Here is a 27,591-nt window from a genome sequence, read left to right as displayed (position 1 = left end):
CGTCTTTTAACTTGTGAATACTTGCAGGGCCAAAGAGATCCGTCTATGAGTGCCGAGTTGAGACAAGTAGCCAACGGCTTTGCTTATAGGGTCAAGAAATATTCTAGGTATGACGTCAATGGATACCGTTTTCGCACAACAAACTACGACAAAAGTCGGCCCAATCGGAAAACAACGTGTTCTGGAGTCTTTACGCCCGGCCTTGACAATGTCGATTATTTTGGACGAATCGAAGAAATATATGAGCTCAATTTTTATGGTTCCAAACCTCTTACTCCAGTGATATTCAAATGTCATTGGTTTGACCCTCAAGTGACGAGACGGACACATTCTAATCTTGGGATAGTCGAGATTCGACAAGATTCCACCTTACCAGGAGACGATGTCTATATCGTGGCCCAAGAGGCCACACAAGTGTATTATCTCCCATATGCATACCAAACGAAAGAACATCTTAAGGGTTGGGATGTTGTGTATAAGGTATCGACGCACGGGAGGTTACCTGTTCCTAATGATGAAGATTACAACTTAGACCCGGACACATATGATGGAGAGTTCTTCCAAGAAGATGGGCTAGAAGGGCGATTTGAGATAGGCTTAACCGAAGCTATCGGAATGGACGTAGATATTGAAATGGTTGTTGATGAGGAGGATGATGAGGTGCAAAATGATAATGACTTAGTAATCCTTGAAGGCAATGACATTAATGACGAACTTGCGTCTTCCGATGGTGTTGAGATTGAAATGGTTGATAGTGATGATGAGAGTTATGATCCTGCTAACCCCGACACATATGAAGATTATTTTTAATCGATGTAATGCTATATGACTTTTTATTTCGCACAAGTTTTTAAATACATCTTTTTATATATTCTTATTTGTTTACTCTTAATTGCAGGTTTTTGGACAAATATGGTCGGCGGTAATTGGCTGAGGAGGAGGAGGGGGAGGAGGAGTAGGACGGCGGACGAGGCAGAGCAGGCGGCGCCTCAGGACGACATTGTCCAGCAGCAGGACGACGACGACCAGCAGCAGGACGACGACAACTAGTAGCAGGACGCCTCAGGTTCTGGCGGCTCATGTTCGAGGAGCATCTACCTGGGAGGTCCCGCGAGTCTCCCTCAGCGTCCCATACTTCGGGACAGGCGACCGCTGATTCGGCCGGATGGGGAGAGGTATGTAACTTTATGTTCTTCATTCTTGTTCATATTATGTGTTCAAAATCATAATATAAACTAATACTTTTTATTTATCACTTGGACAGGTCTTGGGCGGTTGTGGATTATGCTGGGGGTCATCGTCGCCTCCCCAATGGCATCCTCGGCCTGCTGTGCAGGGAACACTTCCCTGGACTGGTTGAGTACGCCGGAGTGACGGGCCCAGCCTACACCTTCGACCACTATGCCGTCGCCCCCGATGCAGTAGACCGGGACGGTCGGGAATTCAATAACAAGGCAGAGCGGATTAAGCAAGAGCTGTGGGTAAGTCTTAGTATAATGTAAAATATGTCGTATTTGTTGCAAATTCTTGAAATAATGTATGGATACATCGTTTTTGTATGCAGGATTTCTTCAGATGCGAGGCTGGATACGAGGCTAGGGCGGATGTGGTGGCCACCACGAGCTGTAAGAAGCTCGTCGTGGACATGCACTATGAGGCCCGAATCTAGGCCATCGTCACCTACCACGGCTCTGTCCTTGGGGGAGAGGGTGACCAAGCAGCAAGCCCGAACCATGACGTTGACCAGGGACCAGTACCTGCAGGTAAAGTCATGCATGTTTGGTACTAGTACTCCATGCATGAATTTTATTTTATTTTCTGATATGCACTTTACGTGTTTACTTTGTAGGTGATTCCACATTGGTGTGCCGCACATCCTCTCTATTGGGAGCAGATGGTGGATAGGTGGTGTTTGGCTGAGTGGGATGAGGCGCACAACGCTAGCCGGGAACGGCGTATGATGATGCAAGGTCCCTCCCACCACCAAGGCAGCCGGAGCCTGGGTCAATATGCGAAGCATGGGTACACCCTCTTTTTTATTTAGGTATATAGCACTAGATTAGATATTATTTCTAACTATATCGTTGGTTTTCTTGTAGTCGGCGTCACATGGTGGCCGACCTTGCTCCACCTTCTCGGCCTATGCTATGGCCCATAAGGGTAAGGCGACGTCCGACGTCACCTACAACCCGGATGACGGGCTCGAGGCCTACACCAACCCTGCCATCTACAGCCGCCTCCATGACTACATCGCCATGGCGCAGGAGGTCCATGGCCCAGAATATGATCCGAGCACCGAGCCGATCAACCCCGATGTGCTCATGAGGGTCGGAGGAGGCAAGAGACATGGGCGGTACTGGATTGCCGACGGGGCAATCGACTCGTCCTTCACTCCCACTCTGTCTCAGGTGAGAGCAAGGAGCACGAGCTCGAGTTCAGCCATACGACCTCGGCACGACAGCTCAGCTTCGCATACAGTAACTCGAGGTTAGTGCTTCTGTAACTCGTCCTTCCTTGAGTTATATACCTTCTCTTTGAGTTACTATAACGTTGGCTTGTAATATTACAGACTCAACTAGAAGAAGAGAGGAGGGAACGTCACGAGATGGAGGCGAGGATTATGGCGGAGCGGGAGGCTCGCCTGGCAGATCATCAGAGGATGGCGGAGATGTTCCAGTACATGCAGAGCCTTGGCGCCGCACAGGGCATCGCTCCGCCACCTCCATTGTTCCCTCCAGTTGACCCTGCTCTCTTCCATACTCCTGTGAGTATCAAAATTGTAGTTAGATGTTGGTAATGCATCTAGTATAACACATGCAATCTCTTCTCTGTGCAGGGCCAATCTGAGGCGGCATCCAACAACCCTCTGGAAGGGTTCAGCCCAACGCAGCACCAGTCGAACCAGCCACCTCCATGAGTGTTATGTTTTCAGTGTTTAGACTTCAGAACTTGTGTAGAATACTTATGTTTGTGTTGGATACTTATGTCAGAGTTTGAGACGTATGAGACTTATGTTTGTGTTGGATACTTGTGTTAACACTTATGTTTGTGATGGATAGTTATGTTTGTGTTGGCTATTTATGTTTGTGATGATATCTGTGATGTATATATGTGATATATATGTGATATCTTTTGTTTGTGTGGTTGGAATATAAAAAACAAATAAAAAAGGTGCCTACTGGTCACTTTGCCGAGTGTAACACTCGACAAAGAGGTTCTTTGCTGAGTGTCAAGACCATAGCACTCGGCAAAGAACTAAGACCTGGGCACCGGTATAGGTTCTTTGCCGAGTGTAATGTCTCTGACACTCGGCACAGAGGCACGCTATGCCGAGTGCCGTGCATAGCACTCGACAAAGAACCTGACATGGGGACCCTCTCTGGCGGGTTCTTTGCCGAGTGCTGCGGGGCAGACACTCGGCAAAGGTAACTTCTTTGCCGAGTGTCACCCGGGACACTCGGCAAAGACGCCGTCTCCGTCACCCGTCGACGTAACGGCTGCTTTTCTTTGTCGAGTGCTGTCTGGCACTCGGCAAACCTCTTTGCCGAGTGCCCGAGAAAAAGTACTCGGCAAAGAAGACTTTGCCGATGCACTGTATGCCGAGCCTTCTTTGCCGAGTGCGACACTTGGAAAAACCTTTGCTGAGTGTTTTAAGGCTTTGCCGAGGCGGCGATTCCGGTAGTGAAATTAATCAGTTTAAGGGATTTCGACAAAGGCTTCTCCCTGGCACTTCTATACTACTCGGATGGAAATGTTTACACCTCCATGCCATCTTCATTGACATAGAAGTATAATAAAATTGTATGTCCTAATCTTTCCTATGCCATTGATGATGATATGAAAGAATAAGATATTGCATCCGAGTGGCATACAAGTAATTATGATATTTATGACCACAACTCTTTCCATGCGGAGAAGATTGCAGTAGTATATAGAAAAATGTCTCTATTTATTTATGTAGGAGCATTTGACATTGAACCTATTTTTTTAATAGAAGAGTGCAGAGGGCACACACTAGCAGCTAGTCATAAAGATTAGAGGCGATATGTCTCTCGCCACCCTGCTGCTCCCCTCCCCAGGCTCTATGGCCACCAAGGCTGGCACGGCCGGCGACCACCACACCGACAGCAGGAGGCACGACCACGACCACCACGGCAGCAAGTGCAAGAAGAAGCCACCGGCATCACCGCAACCGTCGTCGCTCGCGTCGGCGCCGAGAACCCCGCCATCAGGGGCACGAAGCCAGCGCGTGATGGTCATGGCTGCGTCCTCGTCATCTCCCAGGAAGAAAAGCCCCAAGGCCCCCGCGGCGGGCAAGAACAGCCGCGCCCAGTACCAGCAGCACCGAGGCCAGGCGACGAAGAAGAAGGCCACTGCGGCGGCGTCCTGGGACTGGGAGCAGGTGAAGAGCCTGCTGAGCTGCCGGAGCGTGACGGCGGCGGCGCGCGTGCACGACCCAGCGGCTCCGTCGGCGCTGGCGCGGCTCCGCGGCAGCGGCGCGGGGACGTGCGGCGCCTCGCTCTGCGCCATGCGCGACGTGGTCGACGCCGCCTCCTCCGCGGCGTCGTCCGCCGCCGCGTCCGCGTCCGCGTCGGGCGACCGCGACACGGCACCGCTGAACCGCCGGCGCGCGCACCGCGGCGCCTCGTCGTCGTCTGCCGGCGCCGGCAGCAGCCACCACTCCTCCCTGCGGGGCCTCTCCGGCTGCTACGAGTGCCGCGCCATCAACGTGGAGCCCATGTCGAGGTCCGTCGTCCGATCCGTCCCAGCTACTAGCTCAATATTAGTTTTATGATTACTAATTAGACTATGGAGCTTTTGAGCTGGATGATGATTAAGGTAATCATGATGTGGTGACTGGTGATTGCGCCAAAGCTAACCGTGATTAATGGATGGTTAATGGTCAGGCGGTACCCGAGGCCGAGGGAGCTGTGCGCGTGCCCGCAGTGCGGCGAGGTGTTCACCAAGGCCGACACCTTGGAGCACCACCAGGCCATTCGCCATGCAGGTACGGTAGCCGCCCTCTCCTTCCAGCGCTCTACAGTTCTAGCCATCCAGATTTCTCTCTGTTTTTGTTTCCCGTATTGAACGAATGAAACCGATTCCTCTATTTCTAAGAGAATTATAGTATATTTTTTGAGCAGTACATTTTTAATAGTATTATAGTGATATATAAAATAAATATAACTAAATAATGTGGTGAGTACATTATTAGTAGTACATGTTACTACCTGTATAGTGGCTTGAACATACACTCCCCGCAGAGCAACTTTATTGCAAGATAATTAAAGGCGCAACACGGGAATTTCACCCAAAAGTAAAGTAAAGGCGATACGTGTGTTGTGGACCTTTTTCTTTAAGATGAAGCTAGGTTTAATGCTGTTCAGTTCATATGGTGAAAGACTTGGGGTACGGTAGCTACAGATCTGTGAGGTATCTATGGCTAGCTAGTAGTGTCGGCGCCCCTGGTCAATGATACGGCTTGTTATATACGGCTTGTATATAATTTTATATACAGTTTTCTTAAAACACGCTCTTACGACATAATCCCACACGTACGCAAGAGATCCACTAGTCTGAGGTGAAGTAGTGATATTTGTAGCTTTATTTATTTTATTCTATTTATATGTGAGGACATAATTCAAATTAAGAAGCTTTTTTTATTATAGGTGAGTTTGTTGTAAACAAGGTCTAAGTTGTTCTGCCAAAAGCTGCTAATAAACAAAAAATAGTCACCACTAGCTCCACCACTAGCTAGAGCAAGATAAAATAAAATAGTTATATATAATCCCTGTGTAGCTTGGCACATGTATCCATGTGAGTGGAGCCGTGGAGGTAGTAGTAGAAGCTAGCCGGCCAGGAGGAGACAAACAGAAAGGCCGGGGAAGATGCTGCTGCATGCTTCTTTCTGCGCATCAAAGTTAACCTACCATGCATACGGCCATACCCCCTGCTCCCCTGCTTCCTTTTCCATCTTTTTCCTTGTCTTTTGTGGTTTACAAGCAAGCAACAAGCACGGCATTGTTGTGTCTTCTCCCCAAAGCATCTAGGCGCTTGTTTAATGCACGTAATGACTGGATCACATTAAAAAAAACCACCATTTCATGGTCTAGCACAAAACCCAAAAGTTGCGTGCAGGCCGCTCACCTTTGCATGCATGCCTTTGGGCGTGTACCAACAGCAACAATCACATGAAAGATTGATAAAACTAAAAGAGGCTCCACATGACATGAGTACATGACTAACAACATCAACTATGACATGAAAAAGTCCCATCATGATGTGGCCAAAAATATATATAAATAAATAGAATGGAAAAAATATATATTTGGGGCTTTATTGCTTGGCATATGAAAAAGTAGAGTGATGAGCTGCACTGCATTTGCATGCATGTGTGAAGTGTAACGTAGGGCTGTACCACTGACATGCCACGAAAGACGTCCATTGATTCTGTCCATCTCGGCAGTAGCGGTACCTCTGCATGGATTTCAGGGAGCATTCATTGCACTCTGCCTGTCTGTCGTCCACTGTTATGGGCCGGCGTGCAGCCATTCCCAGTACTCGTACTCCGTATTCGTAGCTGTAGAGTTAATGGCCATCACATGCTGGTGTGGTTAATGGCGTCGTCGTCTTCCCCTGAATGACTAACGCTAATCCGTGCGTGCATGGTAACCAAGTGCAGTGTCCGAGCTGGGTCCCGAGGACTCGGGGCGCAACATCGTGGAGATCATCTTCAAGTCGAGCTGGCACAAGCGGGACCGCCCCATCTGCCACATCGACCGCATCCTCAAGGTGCACAACGCCCCGCGCACCGTCGCCCGCTTCGAGGCCTACCGCGACGCCGTGCGCTCCCGCTGCCGCGCCGTCGTCGCCGCCCGGGCGGCGGCCGACGGCAACGAGCTGCTCAGGTTCCACTCCGCGCCGCTCGCGTGCGCGCTCGGCCTCGGCGGCGCGACCGCCCTCTGCTGCGCCGCCGCCGACGCCGACGCCGACGCGCCCGCGCCGCCCTGCGGCGTGTGCACGGCCATCCGGCACGGCTTCGCGCCGTGGCTGGGCGCGCACCCGCTCGGCGTGCGTACCACGGCCAGCAGCGGCCGCGCGCACGACTGCGCCTCGGATAATAATAATCCGTCGCCGCCGCCGCCCCACCAGACGCAGTCGGCGGCGAGCGACGTTAGCAACGCTGCCGCCTGCCGCGCCATGCTGGTGTGCCGCGTCATCGCCGGCCGCGTCCGCCGCGACGGCGACGGCGACACGTCCGCCGCTGCCGGCGAGGATCAGGAAGGCCCGTTCGACTCGGTGGCGGGTGAGGACGCCGCCAGCAGCAGCGTGTACGGGAACCTCGAGGAGCTCTTCGTGGCCAACCCCAGGGCCATCCTGCCCTGCTTCGTCGTCATCTACCGCGTCCTTGATTCTTGATAGCTAGCTGGAGCCTGTGCACGTCTTCGTTCTCATATATAATACTACGTACATCTGTATCTATATGAAACGAATACCCACGACCAAGGTGGTCACTCATGCCGTCGTTAATTTTCTTCTCTTCTAATTTTCTTGTCAAACAGCTAATTAAAACTCATATATATAATGTCATGTGTGTAACATTTCTTGTTAATTATGGTGATGGTTTGTGGTCGTGGTGATTGAGTGCTCAAGTCAGAGCAGCCTCAGTGGACCTAGCTTCCACTCTGCAGCTCAGCTGCTGCCAATCAACTGTACTGCTGCTGGTGCATGCATGAACGATCAGGTCAGGTGAGGTGAGTAGCCAGTCTCAGATCCATCCACAGACAGGCAGAATCCCACTGGCCTCTTTGGAAAGTGCTGATGTTGATGTGGCCGGTGTTGCTGCATGCTCTGCATCATGTGTATATATCCACGAGATGGTCAACCATCAACCATGCACATGTGCTGGATCTCAACAACAAAAAAAATCTATGTACTTCAGCCCTCAGCGCCCCCCCCCCCCCCCCCTCAGTTTTTGTATATATCAAGGAGAAGAAAATCTGACAGCAAAAAGACACACACTCTGTTTGTCTGCTCTGCTCTCTGTCCATGCATCTAGGCCTATTGCTTCAGACAAACCTTGAGCTACTGAACCGGCGGATCTGATCATAGCACGGCTATATATTTGCCATTATTCAAGCTATAGGTTCATGACATGGCAAACCCTTGCTTCTAATTGTTTTCATACATGGGCATCTGCTTTAAATAGTGTGTTGGACAGTAGCAATCAAGTTTGATATGATGGTTTTGTTACATGCATGGTACATGCTGTCAGCCTATTGTTAAGAGATGCAAAAAGTATATATGTCCTGCAAGCATATATAGAATCTCTCCATATATAACACTAAACAGCTAGTACCTAGTTACCTACTAACCAAATGGACAGTTAAGAGGTCAATATAGAGCCAACGGTCCAGATCCATGCTGCTGGGTGGCTTCATCTGTCATGTGCAGTAGCTCCACTGTGTGATGTACTTTTGTCACGTTACGTTTGGTCAAATGGTCATGCTCTGCGGCGCACATGAAGCCTATATCAGTGACTAAGACCCTATTCAGAAGCAAGCCAGTTTTTAATAAACTGGTTTTTATATTTTAGCTAACAGAAGTTAGCTTCTTAGTTTTTAAGAAACTGTGAATCCAATTTCTATAAACTGGGATATAAACTGATATATTTTGAACCATCTCAATTTTCATAAGCCAGTTTATTAAAAACTAGGTGCTTCTAAACATGTTTAGGTATCTCTAGATACTCCATACATATTGTGGGTTCGAATCGTATATATCTACTTGTATCGTAAATCATTGCTCCATTGTGCGATGCTGTATGAGGACCCCCTGTCCTTTTGATTTTCCTACTCTTGTATCATATTCTCGCAGGCATATCTGCTTCAATCATGTGTTAGACAAACCAGAAACATGTTTTTAGTATTTTTTTAGATAAGACATGTCAGCATGATGTTAGGAGACGCCCAAATGGACTATTACATGAGAAAGAGGCTTCCGACCCCTACTATTTAATACCGTTTGAGTATCAGTTCTAACTATAAAGGCTAAAGGGGAGCATTAGTACCGGTCAGTGAACTCCAACCAGTACTAATATCCCTTCTCTGGTATGGTGGGAGTCACCAACTGATACTATGAGTTAGTGGCTCCAACGGGTACTAAAGAAGGGACATTAATACCAATACCAGTACTCTAGTTCATTATTTAAGAGTTTTTTTTTCTATGGTGCCATGAATAGAGAGAAGCTCTGTTCATGGCGATGTTTATGTAAGTGTGGCGAATGTTTTTCCAAGATATTATATTAATGATTTTACTTATCTAATTATGGAAAAAGGTTAGCAAATTGATCCTCTCATGTTGTATGGTAACAAAGGTTTATTGTCTTATTTAGTTTTTTTGAATTAGTTGGTTTGTATTTAGTTATAAATAGATATATGTATGATCCAAATTATTTCTAAGATATTTTTTGAAGATTTCAAATATCTAATTATGGAAAAAGTTTAGAAACTTAATACTCTCACCTTGTAGAGTTACAAAGTTGTCTTGGTCTTTTAAATTTTAGAATATGATGTTTGCCTTTAATTAGATGTATTAGATATATGTATGAACTTCATAGATTGTATGCGTGTTGTATTAGAGTTTTGTTGAAATCATAAATGCTTTAGAGAAATAAAACTTAATGGATTTCATAAAAGAGTTGGAATGCTATTATCTGCAGTTGTCTCTAGATGTTTAAATTTTATAAAATCATGTATCTTTGGAGATATATTTTGTAGGAGAGGCTGCCATTTTTTCCAAGAAATTATTGAAGATTTAACTCATCTAATTATGGAGAAACATCATCAATTTAATCCTCTCACCTAGTATTTTTACAAAGGTTTCATGTTTTTTTGAGCAAGAAATATTTTATAGATTGTATGTATGTTGTACAATTGTTGTTTTAAATATTAAAGGCCTAAATGCCTTAGAGAACCATATGTAAAATAATCAGTTTTTATAGGATCCGTATGATTCTTGTTGTCTATAGATGTTTAATTTTTTATGGAATCATATATCATTTGAGATAATGATATATATGGTATAAATTTTCTAAGAGATGAGCTATCAAACTTTTCCCAAAATATTACTAAATATTAATTTTGTTATAAATGAGTCTATGATATTTAACTATATGCAACATTTACTATTAGTGATATATTTCATAAAATAATGCAGATGGACTGATAGTGGATATGTAATGCATATTAGTGGTTGCGATCACAAGGTTGATATGTGCCCTTGTGGTTTGGTTTGTGATGAGTGTCTGTCAACAAGTGTAGTGTCTTGGGTTGAGTCGTGTGGACTAACCAAGGTGTGAGTGTGTTTATGCAACATGTCTCTTGGCTTATGGTGTACAGGTGTAGAGTTTGGAGATGGTGGTTGACTACGAATGTCATGCGAGTTCGTGGCAATAGACCAGGAGTAGCAATGAACGAGTGTCGAGTCTTGATCGAGGGATTGGAGAAGTGTGGTGACTAGCCATGGTGGCTGATACTTGGGGACACTGTTAGGCGCAAGGACATGGAAGAGTAGATCGTGGGATCATGTCGCGACGTGGTTGTAGACCAGTGGGGACACATGTACAGGATGTGGGGGATGCGTATGGAGTATGCTACCCTTTAGGTTTCGGTGGTTCAGCTTCAAAACCACCTAGTGTGATAGTTCGCGGGTGTCACCAGGTTTGGGGCTCAAAACTCGATGGTACGGTTCTGGAGGGAATTAGAGGCAACATGTGGCATATCGCGAATGGTGCATCACGGCCAAGCAAATTTGTGAAGAGTGCATCTCGCCAGATCAAAATTTCAGGAGTTGCTCTATTTTTCTTCTGGCTGAGTGGATAGATGTCACACCCGGTTTTGGGGGCCAAACCGAATGCATAGCATATGTGTGTCAGGATCCATTTTCCACACATATGTTGACGTCACAAGTGTAATATATCAAAAGACAATGCAATAAAGGAGTAAGGAGAGTATAATAACTTTATTACATCACCCAGACATAAGTGTCTTAAATAGTATCATCATCAAAGTACAACGAATAAAACATGGGCGATCTTCCACAGGAAGATGACTGACACATCGTTAGACCTAGTACTCGTCAACATCATCTGCAAAGTCTTCATCATCTCCCTCTGATCAAAATATTAGCAAGGGGTGAGCTCACTTATGGTCGGGGCTCAGCAAGTGGGAGGAGTAATGCAAGTTTAACAAGGTAGGCTATGGATAAGCGATAAGCATTTTAGTTGGTCAATATTTTATTAACAATGCCTAACTTACTAGTTGTAAGTGTATCCCAATTAACCATAAGGATATGATTATATCAAAAACACTTAAGTGAAACCACTTAAGCAAACCATTTATGAATCATCGGATCATGATTTATTTTCCATCTTTAAGTTCAATTATCATGTGAGGGTGCAGGTTGCTCTTAACCGTGAGCACGACTGACATATCAGTTTTACACTTTGCAGAGGTGGTACAACTTTACCCACAAGCCATGTATTCCATCTAGCCTGGGTTGTACGGACCCATAAACACTGCCAAGGTGAATGGCTAGGGATCCATTATGAGGCTTTCACAAAATATCCTTAGTACAAAGCCACCTGCTAAGGTTTCCACATCAGTATTGATGGCCCTCTGAGCGAGGTAACTTAGCCAAGACTACCACCCCATGTTAACATGAGCTGCCACCAAACCACTGCCGCCCCTCTTGCCCATCTTTCAGGTAGGGTTGCTAAGCACTAAGTCTATAGAGCTATTTAACAAAGCCAGAGCCATGCTAGCACTGTTATTCTGGATGGTCACTCTATGTTCCATTTAATACGAAATGATCTTGTTTAACCATCGAGTTAACATTATAATAAAAATTTCATTTTTTGGAACAATAGTATCACTAAAGAGTGACATCATAATTATCAAGTTGAGCGGTAGCACAAATTGCTAAGCATAGTATTTATCCCAGGGTAATCAAGCAATAGGGTTGGTATTTCTAGGAAATCCTATTTAGGCAAATCCGATCAAATTATGCAAATATCCGAAAAGTAAACATTATTATATGCATTAATCGGGTACAAACAAAAATGCAGAGGGAGAATCTACTTGCCTTGCTCGAACGTGTCCTATGAGTCATCTTTGAACATGTTTGGTTCTTCTATCACACGACCAGCTTCTAATATCGATTCGCATATCGTACATACAAAAGAAAACTTTCACCAAATAAATAAACAAACACCATTACATGGGTAACATTCACCATTACATGAACAATTATATACCTCACAAACTATACTTATAATTAGTGTCTAAAATAAGACCTAACATAGCTACTTTGGATTGTCACTGGTGAAAGTTATATGGACATGTGACTATGAAAGTATTTTACCTAACATATCTTAGACATAATGACTTAACCAATTCTACAGGAATAAATTGTCAATTAATTCTTTCTTTTCTAAATAAAGATATCCTTTTAGTTTGATCCTTTCGTTCTAAAAGAAAACATCATTATAGTAATCAGAGGTCAAAACATCTAATAATAAATTAGACCGATAATTCTTGCATTATGATGAATTCTACACCACTTACTAATTTCGTGTTACAAAGTTTCCATTATTTATTTAGTGAGCCTAAATGAACCCTGGATTATAACTTCTAGATAAACTCTAGAATTCATCGTAAACATAATTAATTATGAAATCAACTATCCAATAGTTTTACTACTAACACATGTCTACCAAATTTTTCCATACTTATTTCTAAACCAATATTCTAAAATCATTGTAAACCAGAATACATGACTAATAACAATTCACACACACACACACACACACACACACACACACACACACACACACACACACACACACACACACACACACACACACACACACACACATATATATATATATATATATATATATATATATATATATATATATACCCAATAATTCATATTGACAGGAATTTCAAATACAACATTCCAATATTACAACAATAATTCATAAACTAGCTCAAAACGTGTTTCTGAAAATTAACAAAACTATTTTTAGGTTGTCCTCAACCTTGCAATGAACGGCGAGGAGTAGCCAGTGGCACGAATGGCAGGGGCTCGGCCGGGGCGCGAACGGCAGGGGCTCGGCTAGGACGGATGAGAGAGGGTCGGCTCGAGAGAGGCTCGGGCGAAGCGGACGAGGTTCGACGGGTTTCGATGAGGTCTCGACGGGCTTCGGCGAGGGCACGATGCAGCCGGTGAGGCGAGTGAGAGAGGGAGAGGTGAGGGAGAGAGCTTAGGCAGGGGAGGAAGAGAGAACTCAGATGCCTTTTATAGAGGGACAGAGGGAGAGGAGAGGGTGCCGGGGAGAGGAAGGGTTGCGGCGGCTCCATAACTCCATTGATGGCGGGAGTTACAGAAGGGGACAGTGAATGGGGAAGAGGAAGAGCTGGCGACTCCATTGATGGGGAAATGAGTTCGGAGAGGAAGAGGTGGCGATTTCTAGTGCAGGGAGGTGAGGGGTCGAGCACGACCAGGCGGTTCGGGTTTGACTTCTTTTTTTATCCTTATATCCAAAAATATAAATAAATATATTTTTAGTTACTTTTAAAAATTCATGATAATTATACCAAAAATTATTACCATTAAAAATTTTTTTGTACCAAAGAAATTTTAGAAAAAAACAAACATCAATCAAATATGAGCAAGCAAAAATCATTCTAAAGGTAAATAAGATCAAACACTTGATTTTAAAAAAATCTTTACCATACTCACTACTATAATTTAAATGCATTATTTTTTTGATGGTTTTGAGGTGTTACATTAGAGTCTATGTATCTAGGGTAGTTTAGGAAAGAGGAATAACCTTCTATAAATAAGAGGGGAGGGTTGAACCATTCAACCATCTCTCTAGCACCTATTAGCTTGTAATCTTCATTTCTCTTCTTATTTTGTTAAGAGGTCCTTAGATGGTTTGAACATTGACATCTAAGCTCATGCGATTTTGAGAAAGTGTGGCCACAACCACATGTTGCCCTTTGGGTTTCTTCAATCTGTGCCAAATCTGATGGGTTTTGATCTTGAGTTTCTTCTTCTCCTCTTTGCTCCTCTAGTTTGAGTTTCAAGTTGATCTGTAACACCTTGAATTTGCGGGTATAAAATTTCTTCTCTAATATCTACCAAATTCAGGTGTCACCTCTTTTCCTCTCTCTATAGATTTCTCTCCTCTTGTAATAGAGATTTGTCTATTTATTTGGAGATGTATTATTACTTTAGTAGATGAAACCCTAGGGGAGTCATGGAATGTTGCATCATGCTAGACTAAACTTTATTTTTGATTGATGCACATGTTTGAAATATTCAAATTTGAATTTTTGGTTTGGTTGGATTTGAATTCAATAGAGAAAAAAAAGAAAACAGATTAGGAATTTAGAATAAAAAGAAAAGCCAAAGAAGCCCGAGAACCCCCCACCCCGGCCTTTCGGCCCAAGCGGCCCATCTTCCCCTCCCCGGCGCGTGCCCTCCCCCTCTGCCATATGGGCCCTGTATGTCGGCGCCTTCCCTCGCGCGTCTGCTTAGCGGGCCCCACCCATCAGCGCCACTGCCCATTACAGCGCCTGCGCGTCTGTGCCACCGCCCTGCTGGCCTCGGTTGTCAGCTCCACCTCCCTCCTCTAACCACCAGCCCGCAAGCCTGCCATGACGCGCCCACGTCGCGCGTTTCTCGGCCACCACCCACGCACCCGACCCCTACTCAAACCCCCTCTTGCCCGCTCGACCATTTCCTCCACCCACAGACTGCGCCCAGCCTGCCCTTGCTCGTGCACTGTCACTTTCTCTGAAATATTATACATTAAATTCTAGCCAGGGCTGAGAGCACCTAGAGGGGGGGTGAATAGGTGATCCTGTAATACTTCAAAACTTAAGCCACAAAACTTGGTTAATCGTTAGCATAATAATTGCCAAGTGGCTAGAGAGGAATCCTCAACAAAACACAATAACCAACAAAGATCAATCACAGAGATGGCACAGTGGTTATCCCGTGGTTCGGCCAAGACCAACGCTTGCCTACTCCACGTTGTGGCGTCCCAACGGACGAGGGTTGCAATCAACCCCTCTCAAGCGGTCCAAAGACCCACTTGAATACCACGGTGTTTTGCTTGCTTTTTCTCAATCCCGTTTGCGAGGAATCTCCACAACTTGGAGTCTCTTGCCCTTACACTTGAAGTTCACAAAGAAACACGGAGTAAGGGAGGGAAGCAACACACAAATCCACAGCAAAATGTGCACACACACGGCCAAGAATCGAGCTCAAAAGACTATCTCAAAGTTCTCACTAGAACAGAGCTTGAATCACTGAGAATGACAAACGAATGCGCAAAGACTGAGTGTGGATGATCAAGAATGCTCTAAGGTTGCTTGGTGTCCTCCTCCATGCGCCTAGGGGACCCTTTTATAGCCCCAAGGCAGCTAGGAGCCGTTGAGAGCAAATCTGGAAGGCCATTCTTGCCTTCTGTCGTCTGGTGCACCGGACAGTCCGGTGCACACCAGACAGTGTCCGGTGCCCGATTTCTTTCCTTCTACGGCGAAGTCGACCGTTGGCAGCCAGAGAGCCGTTGGCGCACCGGACATGTCCGGTGCACAACGGACAGTCCGGTGCCCCTTCCGACCGTTGGCTCGACCACGTGTCGCGCGCGGATTCCGCGGCCGACCGTTGGCCCGGCCGACCGTTGGCTCACCGGACAGTCCGGTGCACACCGGACAGTCCGGTGAATTATAGCCGTACGTCTCCGGTGAATTCCCGAGAGCGGCCCCTTCGCTCGAGCCAGCCTGGCGCACCAGACACTGTCCGGTGCACCACCGGACAGTACGGTGCTCCCAGACTCAGCAGATTCTTGGCTGCTCGAGCCAAGACATTTTCAATTGGATTTTTCCTGTTTCCAGCACTTAGACACAATACATTAGTCCATAAAACAATGTACTAAGTCTGAGAAACATACCTTTATCCTTGATTTGTACATTGTCCACCTTTTTACACTTAGGCACTTGTGTTGGACACTAAATCACCAAAATACTTAGAAATGGCCCAAGGACACATTTCCCTTTCAATCTCCCCCTTTTTGGTGATTTATGCCAACACAACATAAAGCAAGTAGAGCAAGTACAAAATCAATTCAAATAAGAACTCAAATTGTTTTGATTCGAATTTGACATATATGGATCACTCTTTGCCACCACTTGGTTTGTTTTTGCAAATCAAATTCAAATTTCTATCTCTAAGTCAAACACACATGTTAAGACATAAAGAGAGTCATTCTAAGAAATTAATTCAAGATTTCAAAAACTCCCCCTTTTTCCCATAATCAATACTTCTCCCCACAAGAAGCCAACTTTTGACAAGAGAGACAATAAAAGAGTTTTGACAAACCAAAAACTCTATTCTACTATTCTCAAGTGGGTTTGACAAACCAAAAACTCTATTCTACTATTCTCAAGTGGTAGCTAATCCATTTATCGCTTTGGCCTTTATTTTCTCCCCCTTTGGCATCAAGCACCAAAACGGGATCAATCTTGGCCCTTTAACCCCATTGCCTCATCAAAATCTTCAATTAAGAGCAAATAGGCAATAAGAGTTTAAAGATGAACTTGGAAAAGTTACTCTTTTCATCGGAGTGCAGTGGAAGTCTTGCATGGTCCGAGTCCACCTTTTCCCTTTCAATTCTCCTTCGAGACTAAATCAAGCAAACTCAAGCATATGGTTAGTCTCAAAGGGTCAAGTTGTAACACATCTCCCCCTAAATATGTGCATTACTGGCACAAGGACTTGTGAGGTCCAGGGAGTGCTTGTACAACTTGAGCACCATAATAAGCGACACAATGCAGAATGAACATGATCAAAGGCATAAACACATGTATGCTACAATTCAATCCAAGTTCCGCAAATCTAAGACATTTAGCTCACTACGCAGCCTGCAAAAGGTCTTCTCATCTAGAGGCTTGGTAAAGATATCGGCTAGCTGGTTCTCGGTGTTAACATGAAACACTTCGATATCTCCCTTTTGCTGGTGGTCTCTCAGAAAGTGATGTCGGATGTCAATGTGCTTTGTGCGGCTGTGTTCAACAGGATTTTCCGCCATGCGGATAGCACTCTCATTGTCACATAGGAGTGGGACTTTGCTCAGATTGTAGCCAAAGTCCCGAAGGGTTTGCCTCATCCAAAGTAGTTGCGCGCAACACTGTCCTGCGGCAACATACTCGGCCTCAGCGGTGGATAGGGCAACAAAGGTTTGTTTCTTAGAGTTCCACGACACCAGGGACCTTCCTAAGAATTGGCACGTCCCTGATGTACTCTTCCTATCGACCTTACATCCAGCATAGTCGGAATCTGAGTATCCAACCAAGTCAAAGGTAGACCCCTTTGGATACCAGAGCCCGAAGCAAGGCGTAGCAACCAAATATCTAAGAATTCGCTTCACCGCCACTAGGTGACACTCCTTAGGATCGGATTGAAATCTAGCACACATGCATATGCTAAGCATAATATCCGGTCTACTAGCACATAAATAAAGTAAAGACCCTATCATTGGCCGGTATGCTTTTTGATCAACAGACTTACCTCCTTTGTTGAGGTCGGTGTGTCCGTCGGTCCCCATCGGAGTCTTTGCGGGCTTGGCGTCCTTCATCCCAAACCGCTTTAGCAGATCTTGCGTGTACTTCGTTTGGGAGATGAAGGTGCCGTCCTTGAGTTGCTTCACTTGGAACCCAAGGAAGTAGTTCAACTCGCCCATCATCGACATCTCGAATTTCTGCGTCATCACCCTGCTAAACTCTTCACAAGACTTTTGGTTAGTAGAACCAAATATTATATCATCGACATAAATTTGGCACACAAACAAATCACCATCACATGTCTTAGTAAAAAGAGTTGGATCAGCTTTCCCAACCTTGAAAGCATTAACAATTAGAAAGTCTCTAAGGCATTCATACCATGCTCTTGGGGCTTGCTTAAGTCCATAGAGCGCCTTAGAGAGCTTACACACGTGGTTGGGGTACTGTTCATCCTCGAAGCCAGGGGGTTGCTCCACATACACCTCCTCCTTGATCGGCCTGTTGAGGAAAGCGCTCTTCACATCCATTTGGAACAACCTGAAGGAATGGTGAGCGGCATATGCTAGCAAGATACGAATTGATTCTAGCCTAGCCACAGGAGCAAAAGTCTCCTCAAAGTCCAAACCTGCGACTTGGGCATAACCTTTTGCCACAAGTCTAGCCTTGTTCCTTGTCACCACCCCATGCTCGTCTTGTTTGTTGCGGAACACCCACTTGGTTCCCACAACATTTTGCTTGGGACGAGGCACTACAGGAATTCACTTAATTCCCGTCGGCCTGAAACCGACGGGAATAAGCCCTAAACCGACGGGAATTACTTATTCCCGTCGGTTTAGGGCTTATTCCCGTCGGTTTCAAGCCGACAGACGTCCCTTGTCGGGGATAAGGTTATCCCCGTCGGCGGCTGACGGGAATAATTAATTCCCGTCGGCTATATAGTGGCCGACGGGAATTAAGGCTAATTCCCGTCGGTTTTGCTGGCCGACGAGCGTAACATATTAATTCCCGTCGGTTCCCCAGGCCGACGGGCGTAACATATTAATTCCCGTCGGTTCCCCAGGCCGACGGGAGTTATTAATTAATTCCCGTCGGCCCTGCGTGGCCGACGGGAATTAACTGGGCCGACGGGAGTTAGTAATTAATTCCCGTCGGTTCGACCATAGCCGACGGGAATTAACTGGGCCGACGGGAATTACTCTATACTGCTACAAAAACAGCACTAAATTATGTCACTATTTCTGCACACATAACATATATCAAACATAATATAAATCACATATAACAGCCACATTACAAACACATATAGAGATACGACATCCACAAACACATGCATTTAGACATAAACACTTGCATTTATAATTAAAACATCCACCAACGTGTACGACATAGTATTCAAATATAGCATCCACCAACATCAAACAACGAGTACGACATAGTATTGAAACATAACATCCACCAACGAGTACGACATTTCAAACATAAGTTTAAGTGTTTAGAGATAACCACCACTTGGGTGGTTAGAGCTTTGACCGCTGCCGCCTTCACCACCAGGAGGAGGGAACGCGAAGAGCGAGTCAACAAATCCAGTCCCTACTGCTGGATCAGACCCACTGCCACCCGCTTCAGGCGTAACCTATGCAAGTTAGCAAATATCAACACGTTAAATGCAAATATCAAAAAGTATACAAGTGTATAAATTAATGGAGAGTTATCAAACGTACCCTATCTCCAGGTGCAGGTATATGTGTCGGAGGGGTGGTGAACTGTGGTGGTGGAACTGGTGTGTTTGCAAATTGGCTCCATTGTGGTGGCGGTGGAAAATTTGATGTCATGCCCTGTTGCTGCATTAACTGTTAAACACATATGTGTTACTACTGAAGATGTTGTATTGAAATATAATAATTTAGAGTTCGGATTATGTGTACTCACTTGATACATCGCTTGATTATGAGCATTGCAAGCCTCCATAAATTCGCATTGTTATCTCATCTCTTCACGCATCCTCATAATCTCCAACTCTTGCTCGTTCGGTCGACGAGAGCATGAGCTACGGGAAGATGAACCCATCCTCTGAGATCTCACCGACGACGAGTCAATGAATCCGTCGAAGAGTGCGTATCTATAAGTGATTCAAAAAATGTTATTACTGCATAATCAATTTAGTGTCAACCATATAATTTCATAAGTTAGAGCTTACCGTCCATGCGCTTTGCCACCACCACTTGCGTACACCACCGAGGGATCCACCGGTTCATGGCGCCAGTCGTAGTCAGGGCCATGGCGACGAACCATCTCCTCCCCATATGCCGCCTATACATCATTCACAACCTTACAAATGCAGGAATTTATATACTTTGAACGTTTGAACTTTTGAGCCAAAACTCACCAAGCGATCCGTGGCTGTCTGGCTGCAGAGCTGGTCAGGGTTGTTCGGGTCTGGTCCTTTGTGGCCCTCCTGGTACACCTCAATGTCACTAGGCTTTTGGCCACTCGTAGCTTCCTGTATAAACAAAAAACATTCATAAGCAATCGTATTATTTGTTGATCGACATAGAAAGATCAAACTTACCATTCTTTTAGCTTTTTGTATCATGTCGTCACCGCCAAACTTGTGGTTAGGATTGGTTCCTCGACATTGTCTGTGATGCGCTGACGCTTTCTGGAAGCCTTCGGAAGCCCAATATCGACACCAAGCATAGTACGCATCAGGCACGGGCGCCATCCATGGAACCATCACCTGCACACACACAATGTTACATATTATATCAATCACAACAATAAATATAAAGGGTAAAACAAATTGAATACTAACCTCACGATATTGATCCTCAGTCAAATATATCTTTGAGGACCCTTCCTTTTTATTCAAGGGGCCCGCTTCTTCCGGATGCTTTTGAAAATACAGGTTTGTAGCCTGAATTCTCGCATAGTATATGGCATCCTTCACCAGCTTCTTTGCATTGTTTTGCAAGACACGTTCAGCGTGCCCCATGTAATCCTCTCCGTCAGGCAACCGATATCGAAGCTACAACATAAAGAATACAAATACAATGGTATAAGTCATAGATTTACAATATTAAGAAACATAACAAAAATAATAAAGAATTCATACCCAAAAGTCATTACGCACAAGTCCCTGTCTGTCGGTGTGGTTTTGTTCCTTTTTTAAACTTGTACTCATCCCAGGTACTGACGAGCACCTCATCCTCGGTATCACCGTTTGACACCTTCACTATACCAGGGTAGTGAAGGCGGCAAAGAGAACCCAACGTAAGGTTAACCTGAGTGTGGTGTCCCTTGCCGTCAAAGGACAGGTCCTTCCAATTCCTGCATTACACAAAAACATTAACAATACACATAATAGTTATATTAGATAAGTTAATATATTACACTCACCGATCTCCATGTGGCATGATTAAAGTCCTATCAGCCTCTCGCTCTATCGCGTGACGAGGCTTTACTGAGTGGCTTTTTCTTGAGCGACGTGTGCGTGTCACTGAAGAGCCTCCCGAGCCATCATCCATTGGGTTGTCAGCCGGTTCGCCCTGTTGGCCCCACTGGTCCCATGCTTGTTGCTGCTCTCTCTGGTGGTCCCACTGGTCCCATGGCTGGTGATGCTGTGCGGCCTGGTCCCATGTCACGTGGTCCACCTCCTCATTGTGCTCCACCTCCTCATTGTGCTGCTCAGCCTCATTGTGCTCCTCCTCCTCAATGTGCTGGTCCTCAGTGTGCTGCTCATCCTGGTACATACAACTCAAGATTTATTTGTAAATATGTAAACAAATTTATTTGTACAAGATATGTTACCTCATCTCCATGTACCGCGCTCAACAGCTCTCGACGTCTGCTGCTGCTCGAAGAACTGCCCTGAAAAAGGCCCAGGCCCTTGAACAACCCCTTCACTGACTTCTTTGATTTTGGCGGCATCCTGCATAAAAAATAAGAAATTATTCATTAGTGCATCAAAAATGACATAATACTTAAAATATAAACAAATGAAATAACAAAACAACTTTACTTGTTAAATATCATCAAAATCAGGATCTATTTGTTCTCTTCTATGCAGAGGTCACCATGTAACTTTTCTCCTAACAGGTTGTCTTCTCCGTCTCTCGGGAAAAGTTAAGTCGTTAACATCTGCAACTAGTGAATCTAATGCCGGTGCAGGATCAATATGAAAACTAGTTGGCAACTCTTCTTCTTGAAACACCTCATCAACCTGCTCAAGGTGACCAATTTGATATTCGTCCTCACCAGGAGTGTATAGGCGTTCGCGGGGATTTACATTGTACACAACCCTCCATTTAGACAACTTTTTGCATGGATATGTCGAGAAATAAACTTGGTCTGCTTGATGGGCAAGGATATACGTGCCGTGTCCTTGAAGCAATTTCTCAGGTTGGATCTGTGTCATCCCAAATTCGGTCCTATAATACTTCGGGTCATACCATTTACACTCAAAGAAAACTAGCGCTAAAGGCTTATTTCCAGCAAATGTAATCTCGATTATATTTTTGATTTTCCCGTAATAGCAGGCTTCGTGTCCTTCCATGTCGGTTGCCCTAGTAACGACTCCACTATTTTGAGTGGCGGCCATAGGATGACTTGATTCGAAAATGCTTGAACGAAAGCGATATCCATTGACGTCGTAACGTCCATAGCTTTTGGCAGTTACGCTTCCAATAGATAACTGACGTAAGTCATCATTCAAATTCATTTCCTCCCCAAACTGTCAATCATGCCACAAAGCATTAGCAAATTCTGTAATATTAGTTAAATTAAATTAGCTCTCGGAGCCACATAATTAAGACTTACACGGTCCCGAAGCCACATAATGAAATTAGGTCGCCCATGCATACCATCGTGTCGCAATTTGTCTATGTCTCTCGCTGTTGGCCTACCGAGACACCTCATGTTTTGTTCATCAAACTCGCTGTCAAATATTATTGTATGCCATGAGATATTTGATAACATAAACTAATTCACATATGAACAGTTTAAGAAAACAAGTCTTACACAAAGTATTTCTCCACCTCAGGCATATTCGTGAACATGTACAGTAAAGCAGACTTCCGTTCTTCCATACTGAGGTGATATGCCTTGGGTGGACCAACGGCTTTGCCGTTTGTCTGAAAAATCGAAAGATCACTACACGGAGGCATCTCTCGTTCATCATCATGGTACCTTTTCTTTCGAGCAAATACATTATGTTCTTCTGCAAAGTAACAACTTGTGAAGTGTGCTACCTCCTTTAGTTTAAATTGTTCCGCAATACATCCTTCAACTCTTGCCTTATTGCCCACCATTGCTCTAAGCTTCTTTAATGCTCTTTCTATATGAAACATCCACCTATACTGAACAGGACCACCGACCTTAGCCTCATATGGAAGATGTATAAAGAGATGCTGCATAGGATTGAAGAAACCCGGTGGAAATATTTTTTCCAATTTGCACAAAAGCACCGGTGCCTCTTTCTCCAGCTGTTCCATCACATCTCTTCTGATTTCTTTAGCACACAACTGTCTGTAGAAATAGCTAACTTCAGCTAACGTTTTCCACACAGCTTCGGAAATGTACCCACGAAACATTACAGGCATGAGCCTCTCCATAATTATGTGGAAGTCATGGCTCTTCAGTCCATTCATCTTCATTGTCTTCAAGTTCACAGATCTTCTAAAACCAGCGGCATAACCATTGAGGAATTTAATATCCTTCATCCACTTCATCACTTCTTTCCGTTGCTTAGATTTCAGACAATAGTCAGCTTTTGGTTTGCCTCCGTTTTCTCTAAGCACTAGGGTTGGACGATCACATATCACTGCTAAGTCCATGCGTGCCTTGTCATTGTCTTTCGTTTTATCAGGGAAATCCATGCATGTATTTATGAGGGCTTGGCAAAAGTTACTCTCTTGATGCATGACGTCGATGTTGTGCATCAAAATCAATGAGTTAGCATAAGGAAGCTCCCATAAGCCACATATGTGAGTCCAGTTATGCTCCTCACCAAAACCTTGATACCTTTTCCCACTCTCGTCTAGGACAAGTTTCATATGCTCTTCTGTAATTTCTATCCCACTACGTCGCTTGGGCGGTCCCTTCGTGACGATGGTGCCCTTCCTAAATTCCTTTCTCTGCCTTCTGAAGGGGTGATTGAAGGGTAGAAAACATCTATGGCAATCAAAGTAACATATCTTGCCACCAGCACTAAGACGAAAACAATCTGTATCTTTAGCACAATAAGGACACGTCAATCTACCATGCACGCTCCATCCAGAGAAAATACCATACACCATAAAATCATGAACCGAGAACATATATGCAACACGAAGATTGAATTTCTGCTTCTTGAAGCAATCATAGGCTTCCACACCTTGCCATAGCTTCTTTAACTCTTCAATCAGTGGTTGAAGCATCACATTGAGGCGTACGCCAGGATGCTCAGGACCAGGTATAACAAGACATAGGAACATAAACTCATATTTCATGCAAAGAGCAGGTGGAAGGTTGTACGGTATGGCAATGACAGGCCAACATGAATACGACGCAGCGGTCATATTGAACGGCGTGAAACCATCAGTTGCCAAGCCGATACGAACATTTCTTGCATCGCTGGCAAAATCTGGATCAAATTTGTCAAGAGCCTTCCATGCATCACCATCTAACGGGTGCACCATTAACCCATCTTGTCTGTCCGTACAATCTTTATGCCACCTCATGTGCATAGCGGTCTTCCTCGAGAGAAACAAACGTTTCACTCTAGGAGTGAGAGGCATGTACCGAAGCTATTTATGTGCAACCTTTGTCACCACCTTCTCCCCATCTTCATTTACAAGCTCCACGTACCTCGACTTCCCACATTTTAAGCATTTCTGTTCTCTGCCATGTTCCTTCCAAAAAAGCATACAGTTGTCTTGGCAAACATCAATCTTCTCATACTCCATACCAAGACCTTCAAGCAATTTCTTGGACTGGTACATGTCTTTGGGCATCTTGTGACCCGTAGGAAGAACCTCGCTAATCAAATCCACAAGCTCCTTGTAACAATTAATTGAGAATGCAAACTTGGACTTGATTGACATCAGCCGGGTCACGAATTCCAGTACAGTCACGTCAGTGTGCCCGTGAAGAGGCTCTTCTGACGCTTTGAGTAGGTCGAAGAATTTCTGAACCTCCGGTGTAGGTGAATCATGATGATCTGGTGCCAGTTTAGGTTGCAGATCCTCAAGCATCTGGTCCATCCTATCAACATCATCTTCACCATCATCAACTTCTACTTCTGTTGCTCGTTCAACATCTTCACCGTGGAGATACCAGACCTTATAGCCTGGCACGAAACCATGTGAGCATAGGTGTAGTGTGACCTGCCTCTTGGTGTGGCTCGTCATATTTCTACATTTATTGCATGGACACCTAATATTATCTATTTGTGACAAAGCAGCTGCATGGTCCAGAAATATCTGCGTCTTGGCAAACCATTCACTTGTGTGACACCCACCCTTCTTGAAACCTTCATACATCCAATCACGTCTATCACCCATTATTGCGGCTGTGTGTACGAGTAAAGAGTGTGTGTGAGACAATCACGTTTCTACACGTCACACATACATCTATAGGTAAGTAGTAAAACTATATATATACATAAATAACTATATATATACATAAATGTCGAAACCTTCATACAACCTAATATTATAAGTTAAATCTAATTATTAAATAACATCAAATTCAACAATTCAATAGCATAAGTTAAATCTATTATAATAATAGAATTAATACTTACCTAACATCAAACCACACATGTGATATTAAACTAACTCTAATCACACTCTAATCACATGTGATATTAAACTAACTCTAATCATATGAAAGTTAACTCCCGTCGGTCATAAAAAACCGACGAAAATAAGCATGTATACACAAATTTAACAATCGCACTCGCATTTACATTAACAATCGCACTCGCATTTACATTCAATAATGCATAAAGTCATATAAAAACTAAAAACACTATAAATTAACAATTTTAAACTAACTCTAATCACATTAAAGTTAACTCCCGTCGGCCACAAAAAACCGACGAAAATAATCAATACTTATTTACATATATATAAAATTATACCTCAGTTACTGATTCCTGTCAGGGCACGAGCGGACGGTGGACGACGACGGGCTGGGGACGACGACGCTCGGGGTACGAGGAGCTCGGGAGCTTGTGGTGGCACTCGGGCGGCGGCGACGACGCTCCGGGGAAAGCCGACGGCGGCGGCGGCGCTCGGGCGGGGCGGCGGCGGCGCTCGGGCGGGGCGGTGGCGGCGCTGGGGCGGGGCGGCCTCGGGCAAGGTGGCCTCGGGGGCTGGGCGGCGGCGGTGCTCGGCCACGGCGCCGGTCGGGCAGGGCGGCGGCGCTCAGGCGGGGCGGCTCGGGCGAGGGCGGCCGGCGGGCTCGGGCGGGGCGGCTCGGGCGGGGGCGGCCGGCGGGCTCGGGCGGGGCGGCTCGGGCGGGGGCGGCCTCGCCGGCGGCGCTCGGGCAGGGGCAGGCTCGGGCGGCGGTCCGGCAGGGCGGCGGTTGAGCAGGGCGGCGGTCGGGCAGCGATGCGAAGAGAAGAAATGAGCCCACGCGGCTGCGGCCTGGCTCTAAAAAGGTTAATCCCCGTCGGCTAATATACGGGGCCGACGGGAATTAACTTATTCCCGTCGGCCAGAGCACAGGGCCGACGGGGATTAGTTAATCTCCGTGGGCTTGAGACGGGGCCGACGGGAATTAAAATAATGGTCGTCGGCTATATTTTGGCCGACGGGAATTAGTCTATTCCCGTCGGCTTTCGCTCTGGCCGACGGGAATTACCCTGGCCGACGGGAATCAGTAGAATTCCTGTAGTGAGGCACCAGCGTCCAAACTTCATTTCTCTTGAAGTTGTTGAGCTCCTCCTGCATGGCCAATACCCAGTCCGGATCTAGCAAGACCTCCTCTACCCTGAAAGGCTCAATAGAAGAGACAAAGGAGTAATGCTCACAAAAATTAACTAATCGAGATCGAGTAGTTACTCCCTTGCTAATGTCACCCAGAATTTGGTCGACGGGATGATCCCTTTGAATCATCGCTCGAACTTGGGTTGGAGGTGCCGGTTGTGCTTCTTCCTCCATCACATGATCATCTTGTGCTCCCCCTTGATCACATTCCTCTTGATGAACCTGTTCATCGTTTTGAGTTGGGGGATGCACCATTGTTGAGGAAGAAGGTTGATCTTGCTCCAATTGTTCCTGTGGTCGCACATCACCAATCGCCATGGTGCGCATAGCGGCCGTTGGAACGTCTTCTTCATCTACATCATCAAGATCAACAACTTGCTCTCTTGGAGAGCCATTAGTCTCATCAATTACAACATCGCTAGAGACTTCAACCAAACCCGATGATTTGTTGAAGACCCTATACGCCTTTGTATTTGAATCATAACCTAATAAAAACCCTTCTACAGCTTTGGGAGCAAACTTAGAATTTCTACCCTTCTTTACTAGAATGTAGCACTTGCTCCCAAATACACGAAAGTAAGATACATTGGGTTTGTTACCGGTTAGTAGCTCATACGAAGTCTTCTTGAGGAGGCGATGAAGGTAGACCCTGTTGATGGCGTGGCAAGCCGTGTTCACGGCTTCTGACCAAAAACGCTCGGGGGTCTTGAATTCTCCAAGCATCGTCCTCGCCATATCGATTAGCGTCTTGTTCTTCCTCTCTACCACACCATTTTGCTGTGGTGTGTAGGGAGCGGAGAACTCGTGCTTGATCCCTTCCTCCTCAAGGAACTCCTCCACTTGAAGGTTTTTGAACTCGGACCCGTTGTCGCTCCTTATCTTCTTCACCTTGAGCTCAAACTCATTTTGAGCTCTCCTGAGGAAGCGCTTGAGGGTCCCTTGGGTTTCAGATTTATCCTGCAAAAAGTATACCCAAGTGAAGC

The 27,591-nt window shown here is 45.4% G+C and overlaps 1 protein-coding gene across 1 annotated transcript; it reads left to right on the top strand.

Annotated features, from left to right (window-relative positions):
* The first annotated feature begins 4,008 nt into the window (after positions 1 to 4,008).
* Positions 4,009 to 7,594, top strand: LOC103641406 (C2H2-like zinc finger protein). The gene is made up of 3 exons (NM_001323006.1): positions 4,009 to 4,746; positions 4,908 to 5,008; positions 6,683 to 7,594. The coding sequence occupies exons 1-3, from the start codon at positions 4,046 to 4,048 to the stop codon at positions 7,417 to 7,419; spliced, it is 1,539 nt and encodes a 512-aa protein (NP_001309935.1). The 5' UTR covers positions 4,009 to 4,045; the 3' UTR covers positions 7,420 to 7,594.
* The last annotated feature ends 19,997 nt before the right edge of the window (positions 7,595 to 27,591 follow it).

Source organism: Zea mays, chromosome 10 (genome assembly GCF_902167145.1).
Source record: "Zea mays cultivar B73 chromosome 10, Zm-B73-REFERENCE-NAM-5.0, whole genome shotgun sequence".
Taxonomy (NCBI): domain Eukaryota; kingdom Viridiplantae; phylum Streptophyta; class Magnoliopsida; order Poales; family Poaceae; genus Zea; species Zea mays.
Note: the sequence above shows the minus strand (reverse complement) of the source record. Positions and strands in the feature narration are given on the sequence as shown.